Source organism: Bufo bufo, chromosome 7 (assembly GCF_905171765.1).
Source record: "Bufo bufo chromosome 7, aBufBuf1.1, whole genome shotgun sequence".
NCBI lineage: Eukaryota > Metazoa > Chordata > Amphibia > Anura > Bufonidae > Bufo > Bufo bufo.
The window spans coordinates 26,583,777-26,597,363 of NC_053395.1; the positions used below are offsets into that span (position 1 = coordinate 26,583,777).

The 13,587-nt window shown below is 47.8% G+C and overlaps 1 protein-coding gene and 1 long non-coding RNA gene across 4 annotated transcripts in view; one reads left to right on the plus strand and one right to left on the minus strand.

Annotated features, from left to right (window-relative positions):
* The window catches only part of LOC121008267, a 42,400-nt gene extending 37,264 nt beyond the window's left edge, over positions 1-5,136 (minus strand). The window contains exon 1 of the long non-coding RNA XR_005780544.1: positions 5,045-5,136. This is a non-coding gene — a long non-coding RNA (uncharacterized LOC121008267). The remainder of the gene's footprint in view (positions 1-5,044) is intronic.
* A 63-nt stretch (positions 5,137-5,199) lies between these two features.
* TNRC6A (trinucleotide repeat containing adaptor 6A) overlaps positions 5,200-13,587 on the plus strand; it is a 69,089-nt gene continuing 60,701 nt past the window's right edge. For 2 of the 3 annotated variants that reach the window (XM_040441986.1, XM_040441988.1), the window contains exons 1-2: positions 5,201-5,307; positions 9,464-9,511. In XM_040441986.1, coding sequence (XP_040297920.1) covers positions 5,303-5,307; positions 9,464-9,511 — 53 coding nt within the window. In that variant the 5' untranslated portion in view covers positions 5,201-5,302. Of the gene's footprint in view, positions 5,308-9,463; positions 9,512-13,587 lie in introns of all 3 variants that reach the window. The other variant, XM_040441987.1, reaches the window with a different exon arrangement.

Consider the following 13,587-nt stretch of genomic DNA (forward strand, 5'->3'; position numbering starts at 1 on the left):
GGCACTATGTATTGGGTATACTATCTCTAGGACACTGTGTATGGGGTATACTCTCTCTAGGGCACTGTGTATGGGGTATACTCTCTCTAGGACACTGTGTATGGGGTATATTCTCTCAGGGGCACTGTGTATTGGGTATATTCTCTCAGGGGCACTGTGTATGGGGTATATTCTATCACAGGCACTGTGTATGGGGTATACTCTCTCAGGGGCACTGTGTATGGGGTATACTCTCTATAGGGCACTGTGTATAAGGTATACTCTCTCTAGGGCACTGTGTATGGGGTATACTCTTTCTAGGGCACTGTGTATGGGGTATACTCTCTCTAGGGCACTGTGTATGGGGTATACTCTCTCTAGGGCACTGTGTATGGGGTATACTCTCTCAGGGGTACTGTGTATGGGGTATACTCTCTCTAGGACACTGTGTATGGGGTATACTCTCTCAGGGGCACTGTGTATGGGGTATACTCTCTCTAGGACACTGTGTATGGGGTATACTCTCTCTAGAACACTGTGTATGGGATATACTCTCTCAGGGGCACTGTGTATGGAGTATACTCTCTCTAGGACACTGTGTATGGGGTATACTCTCTCAGGGGCACTGTGTATGGGGTATACTCTCTCTGGGGCACTGTGTATGGGGTATACTTTCTCCAGGGCACTGTGTATGGGGTATACTCTCTCTGGGACACTGTGTATGAGGTATACTCTCTCTAGGGCACTGTGTATGGGGTATACTCTCTCTAGGACACTGTGTATGAGGTATACTCTCTCCAGTTCAATGTGTATGGGGTATACTCTCTCTGGGACACTGTGTATGAGGTATACTCTCTCAGGGGCACTGTGTATGGGGTATACTCTCTCTAGGACACTGTGTATGGGGTATACTCTCTCAGGGGCACTGTGTATGGGGTATACTCTCTCAGGGGCACTGTGTATGGGGTATACTCTCTCTAGGACACTGTGTATGGGGTATACTCTCTCAGGGGCACTGTGTATGGGGTATACTCTCTCAGGGACACTGTGTATGGGGTATACTCTAGGGCACTGTGTATGGGGTATACTCTAGGGCACTGTGTATGGGGTATACTCTAGGGCACTGTGTATGGGGTATACTTTCTCTAGGACACTGTGTATGGGGTATACTCTCTCAGGGGCACTGTGTATGGGGTATACTCTCTCAGGGGCACTGTGTATGGGGTATACTCTCTCAGGGGCACTGTGTATGGGGTATACTCTCTCTGGGACACTGTGTATGAGGTTTACTCTCTCTGGGGAACTGTGTATGGGGTATACTCTCTCTAGGACACTGTGTATGGGGTATACTCTCTCTAGGGCACTGTGTATGGGGTATACTCTCTCTAGGGCACTGTGTATGGGGTATACTCTCTCAGGGACACTGTGTATGGGGTATACTCTCTCTAGGACACTGTGTATGAGGTATACTCTCTCTAGGGCACTGTGTATGGGGTATACTCTGTCTAGGGCACTGTGTATGGGGTATACTCTCTCTAGGACACTGTGTATGGGATATACTCTCTCAGGGGCACTGTGTATGGGGTATACTCTCTCTAGGGCACTGTGTATGGGGTATACTCTCTCTAGGACACGGTGTATGGGGTATACTCTCTCAGGAGCACTGTGTATGGGGTATACTCTCTCAGGGGCACTGTGTATGAGGTATACTCTCTCTAGGACACTGTGTATGGGGTATACTCTCTCTAGGACACTGTGTATGGGATATACTCTCTCAGGGGCACTGTGTATGGGGTATACTCTCTCAGGGGCACTGTGTATGAGGTATACTCTCTCTAGGACACTGTGTATGGGGTATACTCTCTCTAGGACACTGTGTATGGGATATACTCTCTCAGGGGCACTGTGTATGGGGTATACTCTCTCAGGGGCACTGTGTATGAGGTATACTCTCTCTAGGACACTGTGTATGGGGTATACTCTCTCTAGGACACTGTGTATGGGGTATACTCTCTCTAGGGCACTGTGTATGAGGTATACTCTCTCTAGGGCACTGTGTATGGGGTATACTCTTTCTAGGGCACTGTGTATGAGGTATACTCTCTCTAGGGCACTGTGTATGGGGTATACTCTCTCAGGGACACTGTGTATGAGGTGTACTCTCTCTAGGACACTGTGTATGAGGTATACTCTCTCTAGGGCACTGTGTATGGGGTATACTCTCTCTAGGACACTGTGTATGGGGTATACTCTCTCTAGGACACTGTGTATGGGGTATACTCTCTCTAGGACACTGTGTATGAGGTATACTCTCTCAGGGGCACTGTGTATGGGGTATACTCTCTCTAGGACACTGTGTATGGGGTATACTCTCTCTAGGGCACTGTGTATGGGGTATACTCTCTCTAGGACACGGTGTATGGGGTATACTCTCTCAGGGGCACTGTGTATGGGGTATACTCTCTCTAGGGCACTTTGTATGGGGTATACTCTCTCATGGGTACTGTGTATGGGGTATACTCTCTCAGGGGCACTGTGTATGGGGTATACTCTCTCAGGGGCACTGTGTATGAGGTATACTCTCTCTAGGACACTGTGTATAGGGTATACTCTCTCTAGGACACTGTGTATGGGGTATACTCTCTCAGGGGCACTGTGTATGGGGTATACTTTCTCAGGGGCACTGTGTATGGGGTATACTCTCTCTAGGGAACTCTGTATGGGGTATACTCTCTAGGGCACTGTGTATGGGGTATACTCTCTCTAGGACACTGTGTATGGGGTATACTCTCTAGGACACTGTGTATGGGGTATACTCTCTAGGGCACTGTGTATGGGGTATACTCTCTAGGACACTGTGTATGGGGTATACTCTCTCATGGGTACTGTGTATGGGGTATACTCTCTCAGGGGCACTGTGTATGGGGTATACTCTCTCAGGGGCACTGTGTATGAGGTATACTCTCTCTAGGACACTGTGTATGGGGTATACTCTCTCAGGGGCACTGTGTATGGGGTATACTCTCTCAGGGGCACTGTGTATGGGGTATACTCTCTCAGGGGCACTGTGTATGGGGTATACTCTCTCAGGGGCACTGTGTATGGGGTATACTCTCTCAGGGACACTGTGTATGGGGTATACTCTCTCTAGGACACTGTGTATGGGGTATACTCTCTCAGGGGCACTGTGTATGGGGTATACTCTCTCAGGGGCACTGTGTATGGGGTATACTCTCTCAGGGGCACTGTGTATGAGGTATACTCTCTCTAGGACACTGTGTATGGGGTATACTCTCTCTAGGACACTGTGTATGGGGTATACTCTCTCAGGGGCACTGTGTATGGGGTATACTTTCTCAGGGGCACTGTGTACGGGGTATACTCTCTCTAGGGCACTCTGTATGGGGTATACTCTCTAGGGCACTGTGTATGGGGTATACTCTCTCTAGGACACTGTGTATGGGGTATACTCTCTAGGACACTGTGTATGGGGTATACTCTCTAGGGCACTGTGTATGGGGTATACTCTCTAGGGCACTGTGTATGGGGTATACTCTCTCTGGGACACTGTGTATGGGGTATACTCTCTCTAGGGCACTGTGTATGGGGTATACTCTCTAGGGCACTGTGTATGGGGTATACTCTCTCAGGGGCACTGTGTATGGGGTATACTCTCTCTAGGACACTGTGTATGGGGTATACTCTCTAGGGCACTGTGTATGAGGTATACTCTCTCAGGGGCACTGTGTATGGGGTATACTCTCTCAGGGGCACTGTGTATGGGGTATACTCTCTCTGGGACACTGTGTATGGGGTATACTCTCTCAGGGGCACTGTGTATGGGGTATACTCTTTCTAGGGCACTGTGTATGGGGTATACTCTCTCTAGGACACTGTGTATGAGGTATACTCTCTCTAGGACACTGTGTATGGGGTATACTCTCTAGGGCAATGTGTATGGGGTATACTCTCTCAGGGGCACTGTGTATGGGGTATACTCTTTCTAGGGCACTGTGTATGAGGTATACTCTCTCTAGGGCACTGTGTATTGGGTATACTCTCTCTAGGACACTGTGTATTGGGTATACTCTCTCTAGGGCACTGTGTATTGGGCATACTCTCTCTGGGACACTGTGTATGAGGTATACTCTCTCAGGGGCACTGTGTATGGGGTATACTCTCTCAGGGGCACTGTGTATGGGGTATACTCTCTCTAGGACACTGTGTATGAGGTATACTCTCTCTAGGGCACTGTGTATGGGGTATACTCTCTCTAGGACACTGTGTATGGGGTATACTCTCTCTAGGACACTGTGTATGAGGTATACTCTCTCAGGGGCACTGTGTATGGGGTATACTCTCTCTAGGACACTGTGTATGAGGTATACTCTCTCTAGGACACTGTGTATGGGGTATACTCTCTCTAGGGCACTGTGTATGGGGTATACTCTCTCTATGGCACTGTGTATGAGGTATACTCTCTCTAGGACACTGTGTATTGAGTATACTCTCTCTAGGGCACTGTGTATGGGGTATACTCTCTCTAGGGCACTGTGTATGGGGCATACTCTCTCTGGGACACTGTGTATGGGGTATACTCTCTCTAGGGCACTCTGTATGGGGTATACTCTCTAGGGCAATGTGTATGAGGTATACTCTCTCAGGGGCACTGTGTATGGGGTCTATTCTCTCTAGGACACTGTGTATGGGGTATACTCTCTCAGGGGCACTGTGTATGAGGTATACTCTCTCAGGGGCACTGTGTATTGGGCATACTCTCTCTGGGACACTGTGTATCGTGTATATTCTCTCTAGGGCACTGTGTATGAGGTATACTCTCTCTAGGACACTGTGTATGGGGTATACTCTCTCTAGGACACTGTGTCACGGGTTTTCAACCAGTTTTCCCATACTCCTGAAATATTGGAAACAGATTGTGTCTGACCTTCGGGATTTTGTGAAAGCTGGGTGACCGGCAGGAAAAGCTATAACAAAATACGGAATGGACTTTGCTCCCTTCATTTTGGGAGGACTCTACTCTGCCATGGCCACCTCCCCTGTTTACCTTCTATTGACTGCAACCTCTAGTCCTACGTGCAGAGCCGGTTGCTAAGCGGCGGTTACTAGGGCGGCCATTTTGGAAAGTAGTAGGAGACCGTGGAGCGGAAGAGCCCGCGCAGCGCGGCCTCCTCTTCCGGAATAAGATTTTTGTGGAGGAAATGGCGCCGGTGGATGTGTTGACCGTGTCTCCAGTGCAGCCTCTGTCAGACTGAGGGGCGCTCCGAGGCCGCAGCCCTATGTCCCCGCAGTGCACTTTATCTACATGAGGTGAGTGCATCCGGAAGACGCCCGAATCATGCACGCCCCAACGCCCCAGGGCGCCCGGATTATCACCTCGTCCCCGTACTAAGCGTCGGACCTGAGGGAGATAGCGCCGGCCACCCGCCCACGTCTCCTCCTATAGCGTCTGCAGTATAGAGATGTCTGCACCATATATAGCGGTATATACCTGTAGTATAGAGATGTCTGCGCCATATATAGCGGTATATACCTGCAGTATAGAGATGTCTGCGCCATATATAGCGGTATATACCTGCAGTATAGAGATGTCTGCAGTATAGAGATGTCTGCGCCATATATAGCGGTATATACCTGCAGTATAGAGAGGTCTGCGGTATATACCTGCAGTATAGAGATGTCTGCGCCGTATATAGCGGTATATACCTGCAGTATAGAGATGTCTGCGCCGTATATAGCGGTATATACCTGCAGTATAGAGATGTCTGCGCCATATATAGCGGTATATACCTGCAGTATAGAGATGTCTGCGGTATATACCTGCAGTATAGAGAGGTCTGCGCCATATATAGCGGTATATACCTGCAGTATAGAGATGTCTGCGCCATATATAGCGGTATATACCTGCAGTATAGAGATGTCTGCGCCATATATAGCGGTATATACCTGCAGTATAGAGATGTCTGCGCCATATATAGTGGTATGTACCTGCAGTATAGAGATGTCTGCGCCGTATATAGCGGTATATACCTGCAGTATAGAGATGTCTGCGCCGTATATAGCGGTATATACCTGCAGTATAGAGATGTCTGCGCCGTATATAGCGGTATATACCTGCAGTATAGAGATGTCTGCGCCGTATATAGCGGTATATACCTGCAGTATAGAGATGTCTGCGCCGTATATAGCGGTATATACCTGCAGTATAGAGATGTCTGCGCCGTATATAGCGGTATATACCTGCAGTATAGAGATGTCTGCGCCGTATATAGCGGTATATACCTGCAGTATAGAGATGTCTGCGCCGTATATAGCGGTATATACCTGCAGTATAGAGATGTCTGCGCCGTATATAGCGGTATATACCTGCAGTATAGAGATGTCTGCGCCGTATATAGCGGTATATACCTGCAGTATAGAGATGTCTGCGCCGTATATAGCGGTATATACCTGCAGTATAGAGATGTCTGCACCATATATAGCGGTATATACCTGCAGTATAGAGATGTCTGCGCCATATATAGCGGTATATACCTGCAGTATAGAGATGTGCGCCCCGTGTGTACTATTGCAGTATAGAGATGTGCGCCCCGTGTGTACTATTGCAGTATAGAGATGTGCGCCCCGTGTGTACTATTGCAGTATAGAGATGTGCGCCCCGTGTGTACTATTGCAGTATAGAGATGTGCGCCCCGTGTGTACTATTGCAGTATAGAGATGTGCGCCCCGTGTGTACTATTGCAGTATAGAGATGTGCGCCCCGTGTGTACTATTGCAGTATAGAGATGTGCGCCCCGTGTGTACCATTGCAGTATAGAGATGTGCGCCCCGTGTGTACTATTGCAGTATAGAGATGTGCGCCCCGTGTGTACCATTGCAGTATAGAGATGTGCGCCCCGTGTGTACCATTGCAGTATAGAGATGTGCGCCCCGTGTGTACCATTGCAGTATAGAGATGTGCGCCCCGTGTGTACTATTGCAGTATAGAGATGTGCGCCCCGTGTGTACCATTGCAGTATAGAGGTGTGCGCCCCGTGTGTACCATTGCAGTATAGAGATGTGCGCCCCGTGTGTACTATTGCAGTATAGAGATGTGCGCCCCGTGTGTACCATTGCAGTATAGAGATGTGCGCCCCGTGTGTACTATTGCAGTATAGAGATGTGCGCCCCGTGTGTACTATTGCAGTATAGAGATGTGCGCCCCGTGTGTACTATTGCAGTATAGAGATGTGCGCCCCGTGTGTACCATTGCAGTATAGAGATGTGCGCCCCGTGTGTACCATTGCAGTATAGAGATGTGCGCCCCGTGTGTACTATTGCAGTATAGAGATGTGCGCCCCGTGTGTACCATTGCAGTATAGAGATGTGCGCCCCGTGTGTACCATTGCAGTATAGAGATGTGCGCCCCGTGTGTACCATTGCAGTATAGAGATGTGCGCCCCGTGTGTACCATTGCAGTATAGAGATGTGCGCCCCGTGTGTACCATTGCAGTATAGAGATGTGCGCCCCGTGTGTACCATTGCAGTATAGAGATGTGCTATTGCAGTATAGAGGTGTGCGCCCCGTGTGTACTATTGCAGTATAGAGGTGTGCGCCCCGTGTGTACTATTGCAGTATAGAGGTGTGCGCCCCGTGTGTGCTATTGCAGTATAGAGGTGTGCGCCCCGTGTGTGCTATTGCAGTATAGAGGTGTGCGCCCCGTGTGTACTATTGCAGTATAGAGGTGTGCGCCCCGTGTGTACTATTGCAGTATAGAGATGTGCGCCCCGTGTGTACTATTGCAGTAGAGAGATGTGCGCCCCGTGTGTACTATTGCAGTAGAGAGATGTGCGCCCCGTGTGTACTATTGCAGTATAGAGATGTGCGCCCCGTGTGTACCATTGCAGTATAGAGGTGTGCGCCCCGTGTGTACTATTGCAGTATAGAGGTGTGCGCCCCGTGTGTACTATTGCAGTATAGAGGTGTGCGCCCCGTGTGTACTATTGCAGTATAGAGGTGTGCGCCCCGTGTGTACCATTGCAGTATAGAGGTGTGCGCCCCGTGTGTACCATTGCAGTATAGAGGTGTGCGCCCCGTGTGTACTATTGCAGTATAGAGGTGTGCGCCCCGTGTGTACTATTGCAGTATAGAGGTGTGCGCCCCGTGTGTACCATTGCAGTATAGAGGTGTGCGCCTCTAAAAAATAAAACATATATGTTAATGTATCAATAAATGAAAAGTTGTGGAAATAAATAAAAACACCACACAATTCACTTTAAAAAAAAAAAAAAAAGTGTTTCTAAATAGCAGAGTGCTGAGATATAAAGCACGGACCTTGGCACGGCCGCTACCAGTGAAATCAACAGCTGTCCCCAGTTTCACCAGTTTTAAATTTACACGTTTGTTTCATTTTCAGTTTGTAGTTTTTAATAAATTATAATAAAGTATCTAGTTTTATTATACACAAGTTAGGACCCCTAAAGGGATCTGGTGGTCAATTGACCCTGATTGTTATTTTACCCCCCCATATATAACGGTATATACCTGCAGTATATAGATGTATGCACCGTATATACCTGCAGTATATAGATGCATGCACCGTATATACCTGCAGTATATAGATGCATGCACCGTATATACCTGCAGTATATAGATGTATGCACCGTATATACCTGCCACTTATCAACTTTTTTTTTTTTATGCACTTATATAGCGCTGCCATATTCCACAGCGCTGTACAGACATTATCATCACTCGCTGTCTCCAATGGGGCTCACAATCTGTTCCCTATCCGTCTGTCTTTGGCGTGTGGGAGGAAACCGGAGGAAACCCACACAGACACGGGGAGGACATACATGCAAGGCAACAGTGCTAACCACTGAGCCACCGTGCATAGGCACTGGACAGATCAGTATGTGCACACGCCTACAGGCACATATATACATAAAATCTCACCAGTGCCTGTGTATATATGCATATTATATGGATAATGTATATAAATAGTTCTGTACCTGTATTCTGTGTATATGGGACATTGATCGATGCAGTAGCACCCATCTTATTTTTTATTTATTTTTTGTGTGGAAATAACTAAGTGTGTATTATACACACACACACACACAGTACTGACGATGTACTTTTAACCCTGTAAATACTGCAGCTTGTCAGGTGGATGCAGTCTCACCGTTCATACGTTGCATTATGACGTATATTCCTGGGTGTAGACGGCACAGCGATGCATTGAGTCTGCAGGTTGTTACAGACCTGTCATCTGTATGGGGTTCTCCTGTATACTTTATGGTACTACAGGTCCCAGCAAAGTTCCTTTTATACATGAGCGTATTCTATACTGGTGCATGTATAGCGCAGAGTCCTCGGCCGTCTCTTGTATTGTGCCAGGGGCATGGTTTACGTCTTGCCTGCTCAGTCTTTGCTTTTAGTCGTCCTGTTATGTCTTCCCGGGACTAATTTAGATTTTAATTACAGAGAATTGGAAGCTGCAGCTACCAAAGACATTGAAGGAAGTCTGAGGAGGTAAGTCCCTGTCACCGGCCCGCTGTGTGATGTTGTGTAGATGGTAGGCGTGACGCTCATTCTCCGGCCGTGAGTCAACAGTGGTTTGTTGTGTTTGGTTACAGCTGCTGTGAGTGCTATCCTCGTGCCTCTGCCGATGTGAAGACTGTGAAGTGAAGCTTCACTTTTATTTCATGTTTTTGGAAATTTGTGTCAGTATTTTCCTTGAAGGATATTCAGCAGTAAATATTGAAGGTTTTTTTTTTTTTTTTTTACCCCGGGGACCTTATCTACAGACCCCTTTTTGTACCTGATTGCTGCCACTGGTTTCCGGCTCCATCGCTGATGGCCTTGGACCACATTATGAGAGCAATACGGTATACTCCAGCAGGCTGTTCTTCTGCCAGAATGTGTATCTAAGGTTATGTTCTGAACTCGCTGGCTCCATCTGTCATAGCTGGATGCCCATTGACTATAATGGGGATCCGGACAAAAAATGCTGCACAGTGACATAGCATTTTGATAAGACTCCTCCCAAGTCAGCCTTGCCCTCAAATCAGTCCCCCCATGCCACAAGCCCGCAATCAGACCCCCATGCCACCATAATCAGATCCCCAGGCTGCAATCAGGACGAGACCCCCATGCCATCCAAGGCCATGTCCCCCACTCCCCCAGTGCAATCAATCAGCCCCTCCATGCTATGTCCCCCAGTGCCCCCATGATGGCACTGCCATCAGCCCTTTCATGTCATCCAGATTGTCATGATGTCCCCCTTCCCCAGTGTCTCCATGCCATCCACCATGTCCCCCACTCCCATCAGATCAGGCCCTCCATGCCAAATCACAGGTGCCCCCCACCATCACAGGATCCACCCCTCTTCCCGCCGCTAACTATATACTTACCTTTCCTGGCAGTGCGGCGTGCGCTGACACATGGAGTCCGCAGGAGACGCGTCTTCATCCCAGCATGCACTGGGAGGGACCTGACATCACACACAGCGTCAGCCAGCGCGCTGACGATGTGTGCACGCAAAGCCCTGGCCAGTGCAGCGCGGTGCAGAGTCCGGAAGGCCACGGAGCGGTGAGTGCGAAGCTTTACTTCGCTCACGCTCCGTGGTCACATGATTTAAACGAAGCCTTGATGCAGGGAAATTGCATCGAGGATTTTTTTGCCACGATTAAAGAGATGAATCGTTTCAGCCTTAGTCGGCAACACATCGCCTTGTACAAACGTGATCTGCGGCAAACTCTACGGTGACAAATGGGTCATTCTAATGGTGATTGCTACATGTAAATTAACTAGCTATATCAGCGTTCATTGTGGGCAGATCATGGGCCTGTGTAACTTGCACAGAATAATTTTCTTTTTAATGAAGCTTTTTTTGTACAATAAATATCATATCAAAATGTATACTTATACCATTGCATATTTCTAATAGGATACTCTTCTGATGTACACTGGGATCATGGTGGCCTAAGGACATGTTCAGCATCTGCGGCGAGAGATTTTCTGGCACCTAATGCTAGTTGCAGACTAGCGTGCGAGATCTGTCCGGGAACAGCCTGCCGGACCTCTATGCACTCTGGTATTGCCAGAGGTTCGTAAGGCTCTGTCCAACCCCATTCACTATAATAGGGATCAGCAAATAAGCCGAAAATCGGCTGGAAGAAAACTGCTTTGTGACACTAGTCTGCAACTAGCCTAAACCAAGTGTGTATTAGTCTGGGTCAGTGGGTGCATAAATTTGCAGGCCTTAAAGGGAACCTGTCACCTGGATTTTGGGTATAGAGCTGAGGACATGGGTTGCTAGATGGCCGCTAGCACATCCGCAATATCCAGTCCCCATAGCGCTGTGTGCTTTTTATTGTGTAAAAAAACCATTTGATACATGTGCAAATTAACCTGAGGAGTCAGCGCTTGAAAATATGACTATTCTCTGGTCACACAAGTAAGATATGACTCTCTTATGTTTGCATAAAAGGAGGGAAGTACAAAAATGCATAATACTTATTGAATTTGTCTGCAAATGAAATTGTCATTTATATGTTTAGGGTAACACAATGAACATTTAGAAACGCTCAGTTAAGGGTAGCATAGTAGAGGTGACAGGTTCCCTTTAAGACTCTATTACACTGGCAAATATTCCGGACGATAATCGCTAATGAGCATTCGCAAGCGATCATCTTGCAGTTTAATACTGTCGCCGACTGCCCGATAAATGAGCGCTTGCCGGCGGCAGATCGTGCTGTCTAATAGTGATCTGCTGCTGCAAACCACTAGACAGTATGACGACGAGTGATGGCATAGCGATCGCTCCCCCCTATGCTGTGGAGGAGATCGCTACATGTAATAGCAGTGGTCTCCTCCGCTAGCTAGCAAACGATTGCCGGGAGGGAACGCTTCCCTCCTAACAGTCGTTTGCTCAGTCGGCCTGTGTAATGCAGGCCTTATTCACATGTCAGTGTTTGATCAGTGATTATGAACCAAAACCAGGATTAGAGCCCCCACAGACATAAGGGAAAGATCTGCTCCTGTTCTGTGTTTAGAGCCGCACCTGGTTTTGGCTCACAATCACTGACCAAACACTGACTTTGTGAATAAGACCTAATGGAGACGTTGCCTTCACATTCATGTGGCTGTGGGACAAGCCCTTTATAGCCAGACCTCCACGGTAGGCGAGGTTGCAGTTCCCCTGGATGTCTAGCTTTAAAGGGCATGTCCATTTACAAGTGATGGCCTGGTATTGCAGGTCACCCTATAAGGGCTCATGCACACGACAGTGTCCATTTTGCGGTCCACAAATTGCGGATGCCACTTATTATTATTTTTTTAAATGTTTTTTTCAAACTCCTCTAGAAATGTCCTATCCTTGTCTGCAAAACGGACAGGAATCGGACTTGCGCTGTCTGCATCTTTTGCGGCTCCATTGAAATAAATGTGTCTGCATCCAATCCGTAAAAATGTATATCTGATGCTGACCAAAGCTACGGTTGTCTGCACTGTCCTTTTCATGATGGATCTGTGTTCAGTGTGAGAGGGGTTAATATGTAACCCGCTCGTCAGTACAGGTTCCTCTTGGAGGATGGCGTGTTTATACCAGGTGCTGATAAAGCCCTGTACGTCCGGGGGCTTATGTTCGTTTGCCCGCAGTAGCTGCAGCAGAAGATAAGCGAGCTGCGTCGGGTATAGCTGCGCTCTCGGTTTACATTCAGCTCTCCTTTTAATTACCTTAGGAGCAGCCGCCTCCTCACATTGCAGCTTTCTGCTCCACTCGTGTAATTAGTTAATGTTTCTTTTGGCCGGTGAAACTGTATAACCGAGGACACCTTGCGCTGAATACACTTGTTTGTGCGGGTATCTGCAGTTTATGGCCCTTTGTGCTCCCAGGAGTGGTCTGGTAGACATGCTGAGTGGCGAATGGTATTAGCATATCTATGAACTCCTCTGCCGTCTCCCCCGTTACTGTTGTTGCATTGCAAAGTAAAGATGTGGAAATGAGATGGGCGTACCTGTTCTTAATCGGTAACCCCCCTTCCTCCGACTGAGCAGCAACAAGCATGAAATATTAAACGTCGCAAAGAAGAAAGGAAAGTGAAAGTTGATCCGGTATGGAGAGGCACGCTTACAAGATGATTAATTCATGCTGCAGAGGAAACCTGGTGCTTCAACGCTAGAAATATTTAACCTAACTGGGGCCTAACTAGAAGTTTTGCAAATTGGTCACAGGTAGAAAAAAATTCCCCACTTGAACGACACTAGGTGTGGTATTATCCATACACGTGATACTGCATCTGCGGTAATTGAGTGCAGTCTCTGCTGCAATCTCTTCTCTATTAGTAGTATCTCGGAGATAAGCTTCAAGGGCAGAGCTATTTGTTTTTCTGCCGAAAGCGAAGACGTTGATATCTGGAATGAAATATAACTTGGTATCTAGTGGCAGAAGACTGGAAAATAGAAGCAGCCCCAGTGTCACCGAAACAGATCTCCCTGATTCCTGCGTTGTCAACAGAATGAGGTTATTCCACTCTGAAGCCCATGGTAGATTGGGGTTGGAGGATGGGAGTATGAAGCACTGGGTAATATCGCCCCTGTGGTCA